Source organism: Cryptotermes secundus, unplaced genomic scaffold (assembly GCF_002891405.2).
Source record: "Cryptotermes secundus unplaced genomic scaffold, Csec_1.0 scaffold1072, whole genome shotgun sequence".
Lineage (NCBI taxonomy): Eukaryota > Metazoa > Arthropoda > Insecta > Blattodea > Kalotermitidae > Cryptotermes > Cryptotermes secundus.
Genome location: NW_019735578.1, coordinates 752,924 through 768,448, shown reverse-complemented (window position 1 = coordinate 768,448; position 15,525 = coordinate 752,924). Strand labels below are relative to the sequence as shown.

Here is a 15,525-nt window from a genome sequence, read left to right as displayed (position 1 = left end):
ATAAAAGATATTGGAGGGAAAGCCAGAAGAAAGAGACCACTAGGAAGAGCAAGACGTAGGTGAGTGGATAATATAAAATGGGTCTTAGAGAGACAGGATGAGGTCCTATGGACTGGATTGATCTAGATCAGCATTGGGACCAATGGGGGGCTCTTGTGAACACAGTAATGAACCTTCAGGTTCCATGAAATGCTGGGAAGTTCTTGAGTAGCTACACAACTGCCAGCTTCTCGAGAAGGGCTCAGCTCCATGAAGTTCGTGCTACATATCAGCTATCGTGGCCTGTAGTCCACAAGCAAAATACCATTGTTCCCAGTCAAAAACAGATTTGACGACAACTTTGTTTCAGTATAAAGTTTGTGACCGCTGATCACATAAACGCAGGGAAAAAATACAAGTGTACTCACCCACATTATAGGTGCAAAAAATTCATATATAAAAAACAGTAACAGCTTCCAATTTCTCTGCACACAGCTCCAAAGAAAAGGTGTGTATGTATGGCACACAGCAAGAAAACTGCCCCATAACTCTTTGGCCAGCACTAAACAGGGAATAAAAATGGAATGGAACATGTACACTGTACAAAAATTTCCCTATTTCCACAACGTACTGATTTCACTACTTCATTTCCATTAATTTCAAAACTTGTAAAAACAAACTAAAAATCAGTTTAAAACATTTAAAAAATTGCAATATGGAACAGCAGAGCCTGACTTGGAAACAGCTTGCTGCCCCTATGCAGTTGGCAACACAGCTCAGCAACAAAGACTAGGCAAACCAAGGAACCAGTGAAGTGAGCCACAGAGTTGCCAGCGTGTCACCCTCATAGGTGAGACATGCAGTTGACATCATTATTCACTTCATACCACAGCTACTGTTCTGGGACTGACCACCTCAAGAGATCTTGTTGCGCCACCACATGTACAAGAGGTTTGGACTGAGACCTGACAAGAGTAATGAGAAAGGAAAGAGGACCACATGTGATGGTACCATTCTACACCAGCAATTGAGCCAATGGCTTGCCATACAGAAAAATTCATTTGAAACATCAGCAAAATGTGGATCACACAGTTTCAAACACCAACACCCCTTGTCCTGCCATACTGTACCATACCTGCTCTGTGAGGTACTGGAAATATCTGCACCCCCAGAGGTGACACTAAAACTAAGTACACATAAGCACTGAAGAGAACCACAACGAAATGCATTGTATTGTTTGCTAAGACTACGACTACCTTGGAAGGGAAATTTAATGTGGGGCAAGGGAGAAGGCCCCAAAAGGCGCCGAGCGACGAATGGATTGCTTCCATCCGTGCTACGGGCCACCGCGGACCCTCAGCTTGGGAATTTGGAGTAGAAAGCATAGGTGAGGTCATAGTTCTTGAAACGGCAATATTGAATATCATGACGCAGCCAGTCTCCAAATGAAGATGTCTTCTCAAGTTCCCTAGGGCACTCTGCAGCAGGAGAAGTCTGCAATCAGAAATTATTTTCCTATGGTATTGCTATGCACTTCCAAGTAAGAAGATCTGCCATATGAAAAGTACCAAGAAATCTTAATTATAAGGAATTTCAAATTGCATATAACAGTCTAGAATTAAATGTTCTCTTTTCTCCCTCCGACTAACTAATTTCACATTTAAATCAAAATTATAAAATTAAGAACTTCTGATACACATGCAGCGCAATTACAAGAACATTATGGAATGGGAAGAAGAGTCTACTACAATATGTTCAGGGCGGTTCAAAGGAGACCTGGATTTTAATCTTTGCCAGGCCAGATTCACCAAATTATCACTCTTTCTTGAGATACTATCCCTCTACACAGACACACTTTTGCCACCACCATGGCAAGGCACTGACAACAGTAGCACAGAAAGACACAGCCTAACCACAGTCAGTTCAGGACACTATGCCTGGGTTCATCATGTGTCAAATTTCTGTTCTTCTAAGTGTTCCTTCATGGTTCAAACAAGTGAAAATTGCTGGGAGTCAAACTGGACTGTAAAGAGGATGGTTCAGCATTTTCCAACTCAAGGATGTCAATGTGGTCACTGTCAAATGTGCCAAACACAGATAAGCATTATCAGGCAGTTCAGTGTTCTTGACATTTCCCCAAGCCTTTTCCTGTGAATCATTAAATGCATAGCATGGTGCATGTTTTGGATGCAAATCATATATTTTCCAAAAGTAACTTTTAGAACCATGAATGTTCACATTTATAACAACTACCAGCTGAATATGGGCATGTGGTCAGTTTGTGGCTTCTTCAGGGCCTTCAGAAAACTTGATGCACCGATCATACACACTGGTACCTGACAGGGTAACTTCTCCATATTATGTAATTAGTCTGTGTAGAAATTCAGTAGAAATTTGATTGCAAAAACACTGTTCACCACTTTGAATGAGAAGGTACGAGTATAATCCCATATAATCTCCAATGTACAGAGGCAAAGGGGCAGTCACCTGTCAAGAAGCGAGAGCTACAAAGAGGGTTTTCTTGTTCTAGCGATGACATCTTTCAGAAAAAAGTGAAATCCAGGCTGACCTTGGACCACCCTCTTATAAAGTAACTCCTGCACTCACATTATCACACAGATAAGAATTTTGGACTATTATTAAGAATAACTGACAGGCCACACCATAGCTCAGGTGGTTACTTGTTGGATTCCAACCACGGTGGCCTTGGTTCAAGCCCAGGTCTGAATGTGGGATTTGTGGTGGATAAAGTGGCGCTGGAGCAGGTTTTCTCAGGGTATTTCGGTTTTCCCTGCCAAACTTCATTCCACCAACTGCTCCACAATCACCATCATCTTTCACCTGGGGCTGGTACAATAGGCCAGTAGTGGCCACTGTACTAAGTGGACCCAAAAGACTACAAATGATGCACCCATTTTGAACATAAACCTTAGAATCAGAACAGTCCAATAAGATGAATCCCATTAAGATGATCATCATAAATTAAATATAAATATGTGGATAGAATATCTGGGACCCAGATGACTGAACCAATAAAAATTTTAAACTGTAAGATTTAACACATAACTACAGACCATCTATTTAATAACTACATAATATGCAACATCATCATACCTTATTTGCAAATACTGTAAGAACAAATTTTCCAGGTTGGAAAGTCTCCAATACTCGGGAGATCACATCTTTGTATGAAGCTTGTGGCACGTTGCTCTCAAAGCTGACATAAGAGAAGTCTGGCTCTGGGGTAACGTGAATAGTCATGTAGCAGCCCTGCAGGCACACAAGTACATATCATATCACCCATCCACCTCCAAACTCACCACATTAAGCAGTTACTATCTACAGTTTATGCCTCCCCCCTTACAAATATATTTCTAGTTTTTAATATATCTTACAACTTCAACACAGTGCAATGAAACAAGCTACTATACGAATATACATAACTGATAAAGCTTCAACATATACACAACAGAGTAACATGAAAGTCAGGTTCAAGCCCGGGTCTGGTCATGTGAGATTTGTGGTGGACAAAGTGGCACTGGAGCAGGTTTTCTCCGAATACCTTGGTTTCCCCTGCCAATCTTCATTCCACAAACTGTTCCATATCACCAGCATCTATCATCTGGGGCTGGTACAAAGGGCCAGTAGTGGCCACAGTGCCATACGAATTCAGTCTCACCCCGCTAACATTCAAGTCATCCACAAAACAAGCTTTGACTTTAGTTCAGTTGAGCAGCATAAGAAGTGGTTTCATTACCAAATAACACAATTAGGAACTACAGTTCATGACAACATGATCACATTATCACTCACTCCCTTTGCTTTGTGAACAGAACAGTTCTATATGAAGGAATGCATATGCACCACAGGATACTGACAGAACTGTCCACTAAGTGTAAGGTGCAGTAAAGTATTTATTTTACACTTCATCCTCAAAAAAATCATGTTAATAAACTTATGACTTATGTACAAATGAGTTTTAAAGGGGAAAAAATACAACTTGTTAACTTTCTGGACATTATCTATCATCTTTTTGTTTAAAAGCAAGGTTTTGAAGACTGGACTCATCTCTGTCCTTAGGTAAAAGTCTACTCAGTTGGGCCCAAATTATAAGAGGTTGTTCACTCGATGGATAATGTCCAAAAAGTTAACAACTGCATTAATATACCATGGTCACAAACTTTTAGATTCTATACAAAACAAAATACATTTATTCACATGTGCACAAATTATCCAGATATCAATAATCAAAACAAAACTGACTAATGCAAGAATGACTGACGTGTTTGTGTTAACCAACAGAGAAAGGATTAATATTGTGACATGCTGCGCAGCGAAGGACCCCTACCTCCCCATCGGCACGTAGCGGTAACGTAGCGCTCACGTAATAGGCGAGTCATCACCCCGCCACTCTCCCCGCAGTGACGTCACGAGCGGAGCCGAAGTGAGCCGAGGTTAGCCGAGCCCCCGCAACCTGGTAGCTATGCAACGCGAGTCAAAAGCGGTGACGTAACAGGATGACGTGGCACTCATTACGCAACAGGCAAGCACTGGGGCTATATAAGTGAGCTGCACAGCGGCTGCAAGTTAGTTGTAATGTGGGCAGTCGCCGAGTTGAGTTGTAATGTGGGCAGTCACCGAGTTGAATTGTAATGTGGACAGCCGCCGAGTTAAGTAGTAGTCAAGCGAGTCAGTGTGTTATCGAGTTCTCAGTTCACAAGTTACGAGCTACAGACGCGTGTGCGAGAATCAGTGATAGTTCGTGATAACCAGTTACATCTGGAGTGTGTAATTCAGGGAGACTTGTATAGGTCCCGCGGTATTAATACGGGCAGACTCTTGAAGATAGTGTTAGGAGATTTTGTTTTAGGGTTTGTAAAGTGTGGAAACCCCGCAACAGTGGTAACAGATTATTGCGCATAGGGTTATAAAGTGTGAAACCCCGCAACTGTGTTATAATTAATTGTAGCCGTGATTTGTAGATTGTTAAATAAACCAATTAACGATCTCTACGGCGTATTCAGTAACCAAGACACGTTACAATATTTTACTTTGCATTCCAATTTTTGTTGTCTATGTGCAATGTCCATTAACCTTTAAGTGACGGGCCATTTAAATTCCGGTAGTGGTAGCGGGACGGAGTTAATTTAAATGCCCGCCATTGTAGAGTAATAAAAATTGTAATCATGTTACTCAAAATGCTGTGATTTCTACCATTTTTGTGATAAACGAACGAAATAAACGCTGCTTTTATCTGGAAAGAATATAGAATCAGATATTGTAATTTACAGATTTCAGAATCTATAAAAATTGTTACACTGATTCCGAATTTCCCCCCCCCCCCAATTTTGAGTGTCCGTCCACAAATATGCAGAAAGTTTCTGCACAAAACGTTTCTCCAGTACAAATGCATGCTGCAAGACATCCTCTCTTCCTGTTTTATCTTTCTAAAGGGGAGGAAGCTAATGTTTGTACGGCACATTCTCCAGTCACGTCGTAACCTTTCTACTATTGCATGAGTGGGCATCGTACTTTGTACTTCAGAAACACTGCATGTTTATATCTCAGGCTAGCCACACAGAGGTACTCTCCTTGGAATAGCCCTGCAATGCCTTTCAGTTTCGTTTGTACTGCATTCTGAATCGGTGAGATTTATGAGCGGCCTTCAATCTCGGCTTCTTCCATGCATAATGGAGCCATGTTGGATAGTTCAAATTGCGATGTTTTATAAGCATTATGATTCTGTTTACATCTCGGACTAAACAAACAGAGCTACTGTTCTTGGAATGCCTTTCAGTCTGGTCTGTAATGCATTCTGAATCGGTGTAATTTATGAGCGGCCTCTCCTATGCGAAATGGGGCCATGGTGGATAGTTGAAATTGCGATGTTTTATAAGCGACACGATTAGAATTGTCCTTCAGAAACCCTGACTGTGCATATCTCGAACTAACCACACAGAGATATTGTTCTCAGCATAGCCCTGCACTACCAGAAAGTTCTAGCCTAGCGCGTTGTGTTGTGAATAAAACATCGCAATTTTAACTAGCCAGCATGGCCTCATTTCACTTGGAAGAAGACGAAATTGAGAAGCAGTTGATTATTGACACCGATTTAGACTGTGGTACAGAAGATTCTGAGAGTGGCGAGGAAACAACGGGCTCAGAACCCGAAGTCGACGAAGACCCATCATCTTCGTCGGCAACCTGGGGACCACCACACCAGCATGGCAGGAGGCGTGTGAATAATTATTCAGGTGGAGCTGTGGGGTTAAATATCTATGAAGCTCCACACGTAAATAAGGATTCCACCCCTTTCTGCGTTTTCATGCTGTACTTCGCAGGGATTATCTGTCTGCTGGTGGAAGAGACGAACAGGTACTACCATCAGCACGTAGACAGATGTCAAGACGGACCTTCTCCGTGGCCTGACGTGACCGAATCCGAGATGTTTCTGTTTCTAGGAATAATCATTCAAATGGGACATGACAACAGAGGCAGACTAAAGGACTACTGGTCGACTCTAGAACAATTTGCCACGCCTTTCTACTCTAAGACAATGAAACGCAACCATTTTCTACACATTCTTCGTTTTCTTCATTTTGCAGACAACAGTACAGAAATAGACAGGAATGCCGACAGTTATGACCGACTATGGAAAATTCGGACCATCTTCGACACTCTCAATGACACATTTGAAAAATATTATAACCCTTCCGAACATTTGGCCATTGACGAAATAATTGTAAAATACAAAGGGAGGGTGGTTTTTAGGCAGTACATTCCTAAGAAACACAAACGTTCCGGAATCAAAATCTTCAAAATTTGTGACACCGCTGGGTATACTTATGACATGAAAGTTTACCTAGGAAAAGACAGGACACGTGCCAGCCAAGACGTGACAGCGACACATGCTACAGTTAGGGACCTATGCAGACGTATTGAGGGCGTAGGTCACAAACTGTACATGGACAATTTCTTTTCTTCACCCGACTTGTTTGACGAACTGATGACAAAGAACATAACGTGCTGTGGGACAGTCAGACCTAATCGGAAGGGCTTGCCTGACGATTTTCGACGAAGAAAATTTCGACTGAAGAAAGGGGACATTCGTGTTAGGGTGAGACAGAACTTGACAGCACTAGTTTGGAAGGACAAACGTGACGTTTACATGCTGACAAATATGCACTCTCCTCCAGCAGAAGGTAGTTTCTGTGATGAGCATGGAAATGCCATCAAGCCAGCAACTGTTGCTAACTACAACAAGCACATGGGTTATGTCGACAAAGCGGACAGAATGGCAAACAGTTATAGCATCTGTCGTCGAACCTGGAAATGGACAAATAAATTATTTTTCCATCTCCTGGATCTGACGATTCTGAACAGTTATATCCTGTTGTCATCCTGTGGCGCGAAATTGTCACACAGAGAACTTCGTCTCGCCCTTGTGCGGAACATGCTGGAAGGGGTCCCCCTTGCCCTCAACGGCCCAGGGGTCGAACCCCTGCCGTTTCATCGGGATCATTTCGAATAGAGGAGGCCAAACAACAGCACTGGCCGACTCTCTCTACTTCGAAATTGAGGTGTCGAGTGTGCTCTTCGCGTGGGAAATGAAGAACTGTCCGGATAAAGTGCGTGAAGTGTGATGTGGGACTCTGCATTTCCGGATGTTTCCAAGATTTCCACACGAAGCCAACATTCCGTTACACAACGCAGGTGGGAAGAGAGACAACTTATAAAGCTGGTGACCATAAATCATGTAAGTAGAAAAAGAATTTATAACTTAAAATTAGATTTTAAAAATCCGGCCGCGCACATGGACTGCGCGACGACATATGGCGTCATTCGTCCCCTTGACTTTATTTTAATGACGCCATATGGCGTCGCTCGGCTCTTAAAGGTTAATATTCTCTCATCTTCCCCTTATTGTCATTACATGTTTCAGCCTAACCAGCCATCATCAGGTGTACAGACTGTTGTGATGAAAACTCTGCTGCTCACTGTGATACTGTTCTGCTTTTCTTATGTAATTGCTTTGGAGTAATTCTAGGTTGTGTGGGTTAAGAAGCTGTTGCCATGCACATGTTTGCCTTATGGGTTTGTTGATTTATCTTTGGTTCAGTGAGAGACTGCCCTGAATGTCTTTGTTGGAGTGGAAGCTAGTTGTCTGGCAGTCAGCCATCATGGTCATTAAGCTATATCTTTCATAACATAGTTCTATAAGGTTATGATATGAAAATGCTGTTGATTCATCAAAAACAGGTAACCTTATATAGTCATGTAATATTAAGAATATGTGAAGCTTTAGCTTAACTTTCCCTACATGCCCTTATGGTGTGGTGTTTTTACATAGTATTGTCACGTGATGGACTATGTACAGAGGGCCACAAGCTTTTCCTTATGTCTGCAGTGCCTGTGGTTGCTGATGTTGCGTGTCTTGAAGCAGTGCAGCTGTGCAGGACTGCTCTAGTGAGGTGAAATTAGAGAACGTTCCTCCCAGAGAATCTCCTCTCCTCCTTTTGAATGACTGTAGTCTTGATATGACGCTGGATGAGGTTTCTCCTTCTGCTAGGGTGCAACTGCAACAGCTTGGTACAGGTTCTGTATTTGTCTTTTCAGGGCATTCCTTATGCAGGTGGCCACCACTGCACCACAAACATCTAGGAGATTGCTTCCAGTTGCCCGAGAAATGGTCAGAGTTTTGTCAGTTGTAGCACTGAATAAGGCCAGTCTGAACTGTCTATAACTACCTTGATCATAAGATGCTTTAATATATCTTTAAGATTTTACGTCTCCTGTTAAGGTAACAAGGAACAGAGGGAGGGGTTCCATGTGGGTTTGTCCGTTGGGTGCAGTTCGAGCAGTCATATTTTGCTTCATGTTGATGACGTTGAGGCTGTTTGAAATATTTTCTGCTGGCATGTTTGGGGGAAGGTGACAGATCACTGTCTTGATCGGCTTTTCAGAATTGGGGAGAAGGTAAGATAGAAGACGTTATTTTTCTCCAGGTAGGATTTCATGGTTGAATAATATGCCATTTCTTTTCTTATAATACGGATTCTGTTTCTTGTATTTCGGAAACTGTCCTCTCCTTTGACATGGTCTTTCATGCTGCTTAGGAGTCAGATGAGGTTTGTGGTAGAAATCATCATTACTGGTGGTGGCCTACCTACTTTTCTGGGAGCCTCTGCACCAGTAGTTCTGAGAGGTGCAAAGAAGTTGTGAGTTAACACTGCTTTTGGAGGCATCATGACAGCTACAGATGGGATTGGTTTCGACGACTTCTTGTCTCTAGACCTGTACTGCTTATAACATCTCAGCATGGAATGCACAGAAAACACCACTTCCTACTGTTATATCCAATCACATGTGTGGAAGCATGCTCACTTGTGACACCACTACTTAGTAACAGCTGTTGTATATGTGCTTATTTCATGACTGTCGCCTAGCAATGGGTCTACATGCCACAGTATGAATACTTAATGTGGTAACTTTTATGCAACTCCCCTTAAAACATTTCCATAATTAACCTTTAAGATCCCAGCAACACCATATGGAGACCTTTAAAGTGTAGCCGAGTGGTCGTGCGACACCGCATGGGTACGCGCAGTCCACGCGTGCGCACAGTGTTTTAAAATCCAAATTTAAGAAAGAAATTCTTGTTCTACTTACATTATTTTTGGGCACCCACTTTATAAGTAGACAGTATTCCCTCCTGCGTCATCTAACTGAATGCAGAGTCTGACGTCGCAATTTGTCGGAATGTAACTCTGTTTCCCACGCGAAGAGCACACACGACACCTCAGTCTCGCATTAGAGGGAGTCAGCCAGTGATGTCGAGTGGCCTCCTCTAATTGTAACGCTTATAAAACATCACAATTTCAACTATCCACCATGGCCTCATTTCGCATGGAAGAAGCCGAAATTGAGAGGCAGCTGATAATGCGCTTCCCATGCTTGTGTGTGCGTGGGGCGAACGTGGTATGAAGGAATGTTTTTCCAGCTTGTATAAATGACACCGATTCAGACTGTGGTACAGACAACTCTGAAAGTGGCGAGGAAGCAAGGGCGAAATGCGGGGCTATTCCGAGAACAGTACCTCTGTGTGGCTAGTCCAAGATATACACAGTCAGAGGAAGGACAAAGTACGATAAGACTTCGACCACACTCGTGCATACAGAAAGGTTCCGACGTGACTGGAGAATGTGCAATACAAACATAAACTTCCTCCCCTTTTGCCAGATAAGACATAGTAAGACAGGATGTCAGCAGCATGCATTTATACTGCAGAAACTGTATGCATATTTGTAGACAGACGCTCGAAATTGGGAAAACAATTTTTTGGAATCAGTGTAACAATTTTTACAGATTTTAAAATCTGTAAATTACAATATGTGATTCTATATTCTTTCTAGATAAAAGCAGCGTTTATTTCGTTTGTTTATCACAAAAATTGTAGAAATCACAGCATTTTCAGTAACATGGTTACAATTTGTAATACCCTACGATGGCGGGCATTTAAATTAACTCCGGCCTGCTGCCATTACCGGAATTTAAATGACCCGTCTCTTAAAGGCTAAATATCCTGACAATATTTACAGTTCATTTGCCAAATATGTAATACTATATTTACCTGTATACAAATTATGTCAGTTTTAAATGATTAAGAAGCATCTACTCGATATAAAGTTTTAAGTGCTCTGAAACTGGATAATGCACTTGTGATAATGTTTTAAAAATTTGCAACAGCTTCATTTTCTCAAAAGATGTCAAGCAGAAACTCATATCCAATTGCATAAAGTTATCAGCTTATGCATGTGTATACATTATGTTAATAAATGGAAAAATATACAATTAGGATGCCATGCAGCTTTGTAACCACGATGCTGAGGACGATGGTATTATGATGGTAATTCAATTCAAAATAACAGTTTTACTGTAATATACTTTCAAGTCATGAGTCATCTATATTTGTGCTGACCTTCTGCAACCCAGGTGCATGTGCTATGACTGGTGCGAACATTAAGTTAAGAACAGGTACGCATATCACAGGTCCAAAATGATTATTTGTGTGGAATCTTACACCAAGCAAGAGTAGCATGATGTTACTCAATTTCTGGCAGCTGAAGGTGACAAACCAGAAAATGCTTATCACAAAATGGTCATAAGCAAATGAGAGATGGTTTTCTTGAAGAAAATGAATGCATTACTTTGAGCCTAATACTAAATGAGCTTGCAAAACAATGCCATCCTTCATCACAGAGGAGCCCAATTCTCACTTGAAGGGTAATGTTGACTGTTTGGTGGTACATGTATGGTGTCAGAGTAACAGATTTCATAAACAAGAGGTAAAAAAGTCAAATAAATTGCAAGTTTTTGAAGGAGAATCTGAAGTCACCTACTGGAGAATAATGGAAACTGCTGTTAAAAGGACGTCTGCTTGCAGGATGACAATGTATGTCCACGCAATTCTCAGATGTTACAATAATCAAAGACCTCTGCATAGAACTTTTCCCATTCCCAGTCTATACATCTGTATACATCTATACATATCTAAAAACTGCACAGTGGAATCTGCTTGTTTACTAACGAGATGGTACAGTGTACAGTGCAAAACGGGGGCATGTGAACATTAGCAATTTTTATGATGATGACACTGGTAAAATGGAAGATATGCATTGAGAAAGAAGGTACCGATAAATAGCATACACGCTACTTTTGTGTAGCTATGTACTTTACAGCAATATTTTTCATCTGAATTACCATCACATAATGAGCGTTACGAATAGTCTGACTATGCACACATGCATGCTAACAAATGCACTGACAAACCATACAGACATTGCATCTGCAGCAAAACAAACTAAAACAGTGTCTGTAAATCCTGTAGATCAAATGAACTACAGAAAACTACATTATTAAAAAAATCACATATCACATTAATTTTCCACAAATTCCTGTATCTATCATCCATACTTTTTAAATGGAACGACATAAATCTTCATATTCAGACATGCAGATATTCCAAAGACCTGAGCACTTATTAGCTTCACATGAGTTAAGATTAAAAGCTACTCAATATACTGAGAGCTGCCAATGCAAATCAGGTTTCTACAACTTTTTAACATTTGCTTTCTTGCCTGAGCTCTCAAAGAAGTTTTAATACTTCTCACCTAGGTGGCATGCAAGAGCAGAAATACTGAAATATTAAAACGAAGTTACATGATAATGACACACTTTGGAAGGGCAGGTCATGTCTAGGTTTAAGTAACTCTGGTACTTGTTGCAGATGCAAACAACTGCAATGAAAGTGTGGCAGTAAGGGTCAGAACAAAAGTGAGTTTATTATTATATAATCACGTTAAAAAGCTGGCGATTGTATAAAAAGTTTCAAATGTTCCTTATGACACTTCCCTACAATCCCAAATTAGTTTAATGGTTAATGATTTCTTTTATGTGGTTTATCTTAATAAGGGGCTGGTCCTAAAGTGTTAAAATGAAGATTCATTTGGAAAAACACAATTGCAGCACCACCTAATTTCAATCTTTATAATGTGCACAACATCACAGTAAGCTCTGAAGCAAGGTCGCACCATAGCTCAAGCGGTTAGTCGCTGGCTTCCCACCGTGGCAGCCCAGGTTTTATCCCGGGTCTGGTCAAATGGGATATGTGGTGGACAAAGTGGCGCTGGGGCAGGTTTTCTCCGAATACTTCGGTTTCCCCTGCCAATCTTCATTTCACCAATTGCTCCACAATCACCCTCGCCTATCATCTGGGGCTGGTACAATAGGCCAGATGTGGCCGCAGTACAAGGGACTTAGTCCCACCCCACTAGCATAATAATAATAAAAAAAAAAAGCCTTGAAGCACCTACAACAGAAAGCAGCAACTGAATTATGTACAAAATTAAAGAACCAATGAAGATAAAGCCTGTACTCAATACCAGAGTGAATGAGAATTAAGTGGCACATTTCTTTCTTATCTCATTATATAACAGAATGGTACCAAACCAGACTTCTAAAACAATCATACAATTCATCGAATTGCCACAGTTTATCAAAGAAACAGAGTATTTGACTTAATAAGAGGCCACAGATCAATTCTCTTCAGCCATTGTTAAATATTCAATGAACAATATTTATCTGTTAAATAAATAAACCTTCATTTGCCTCTAATTTTGTAACAAGCATTTTATCTTAAACAGATTTCTCCATTCCATAACAAATTCCAAACTGCCCCATGCATATTTCATGTGATGAAGGTACTTACAGAGGGCAAATCAGGGCCACCCTATGGACAGAGGGAAAGAAAATTATCAGACCCCTTTTTAAAGAGGCCTCATTATACAATACTGCAACATTTATTAACAATTCCTTTCTCTTGCCACATGAACAGTTCCATCTTAAATGTGTTTCAAATTTCATAATAAATTAATATAAATACATAAAAATCTGAAGACAAGATTAATTATGAACTACAGATTTATTAATAATTTCATATTATATAAATCAACAGTGCAGGAAAACAAAACGTGAGCAACAGTGATGGTGATGAAACAAGCTCACTTAATAAGAACAGCAAAATGAATAATCCAAACACACAACTGTGGTTTCAATTGTTTTTTGTATAATACAACTTTCTGTATGACAATCAGTCTTACTTGAAAGATAGAATGCATGTACAATAATTTTTATAATTTTCCCTTCTAAATAACACTTTGATAATAGAACCCAAAGGCTCAACACCTGCAGCCTGCCAATGAACACAATATGAGACAGCTCCATCTACCTCCACCACTAACTAAAATCCATTTATGGCAACTTTCCATCTCCCGTTTGGTCTTCAAAGTGGCCACTTTCCAAGACAATTCTCAATCAAAATTCTGAATGTATTCCTTGTCTCTACCTTAACTACACATGCAGTCCAGCACACCTTCATCTTTATTTGAACTATCAATTCTACATTACAGCTTTAGAGACCATTTGTGATAATACACCAATCATTCATTATACCAGAATCTGCGGTATCCACTGATAACATAAGTATCAACATCAAAATGACAACTCCATTATGGACTACAGCTGCCTAAAGTGCCCTGCTTATTTCATTACTGTGCAGTTTCACAGATTACACACAGGGCTGGAGCAATCCCAAAGGCAACCCCCCCCCCCTTCAACGCATCACATTACACAAAACACTATTCTTCACAGCACCTATCAATGTACAGAGGACAATTCCAAAACGAATTTATACAAATAAGAAATACACTTACATTTTTACTGGAAATACCATTCATTGAGTAACCACAGGGCTCAAACAGAAAATCATCAATCATCATATTTGGCACCAGCTTCTCAATTCCAGATTTCTGAAACAAAATACAACATAAAAACTTCAAAGGTTACATACCTTAACCACAAATACAAACTCTGATTACAGAACTTGTCATGCCACCGAAACCTGCTGCAATATTCCCAGCTGTAACATGTCCAAAGAAGACAGAAATCACCACTACACTTCACTGTTTCCAGTTGGAAAACCCCTAAAAACGGGGAGTAGTAGTCCCAACAGTTTCATATGTGTTCTGATCATGCAATGTTAACAGGGATTTTCTTTTCTACAATGAAAAAGATTTAATCTACAGAGCATGTTTCTGCTGGCAATAATATGGCAGTCCACCAAACCTTACTCTATGATTAGCATTGCCTTAATGAAATGGATTCAGATTATTACCATTTCCAGCTATGACAGAGAGATGGCAGCTGCAGGCAGTTGCTGCAAAAGACCATTGATGGGTCAGTTCCGTTTCGCCAGGCGACGGCAGTTAATCCCGAAACATTCAAGTCAGGGCCTTGCGCAGGACCACCTCTCTACACTACCGTTGGAGGCAACATGAATGCACACGACGTAAACCAAATGTCACCACTTAACTGCAAAATCAGAGTCAGGGTGTCTACCAGATCCATCTATCAAAACCCCCACACCATCAGAGCCAAATAAAATATGTACCCACCATTTTTTAAAGTCTAAAACTTCACACATAATAAATGACACTACTACCAACTCAAAGAATGCATGCATGCAAGGGTTAGCAATGGAAAATTTAACATTTAAGACCTCATGAAGCAGCATCAGTAATTTGAAAGCCGACAACACTCAGGCAAACACCCGTCAATTTGGGTTGTAGCCAAACCTCTTAACTAATTTAACAAAATTTATTTTCTTTCTTACTTTAACACATTAACAACCAAGGGATGCTTTTAGGTTGCATGTAATGAAAATAAATCACTATGATCGTCATTTTAACCCATCTGCATCTGTGAATCAAATGTGTGACATCTTGATAAGCTGTCCTACATGAACACGAATGTAAAAGTGTGCATTTCTATAGCCTGTGTTTCAGCAACTTCTAACTCATTCTCTGTTTTACCACAGCCTTGAATCACACGTACACATACTGTAGTCATCTAACAGATAATCTATTAACTGCTACCAAACAAAAAGTCAGTATGTTTAAAATAGGGTACAACAAATATGCAAGATTCTGT

The 15,525-nt window shown here is 40.5% G+C and overlaps 1 protein-coding gene across 2 annotated transcripts in view; it reads right to left on the bottom strand.

Moving 5' to 3' along the window:
- Positions 1-225: 225 nt before the first annotated feature.
- LOC111869667 (S-adenosylmethionine decarboxylase proenzyme) overlaps positions 226-15,525 on the bottom strand; it is a 32,504-nt gene continuing 17,204 nt past the window's right edge. Inside the window, exons 6-9 of one of the 2 annotated variants that reach the window (XM_023861358.2) lie at positions 14,250-14,345; positions 13,247-13,267; positions 3,094-3,249; positions 226-1,473 (exon numbers count right to left, since the gene is read on the bottom strand). In XM_023861358.2, coding sequence (XP_023717126.1) covers positions 1,336-1,473; positions 3,094-3,249; positions 13,247-13,267; positions 14,250-14,345 — 411 coding nt within the window. In that variant the 3' untranslated portion in view covers positions 226-1,335. The remainder of the gene's footprint in view (positions 1,474-3,093; positions 3,250-13,246; positions 13,268-14,249; positions 14,346-15,525) is intronic. The other variant, XM_023861359.2, reaches the window with a different exon arrangement.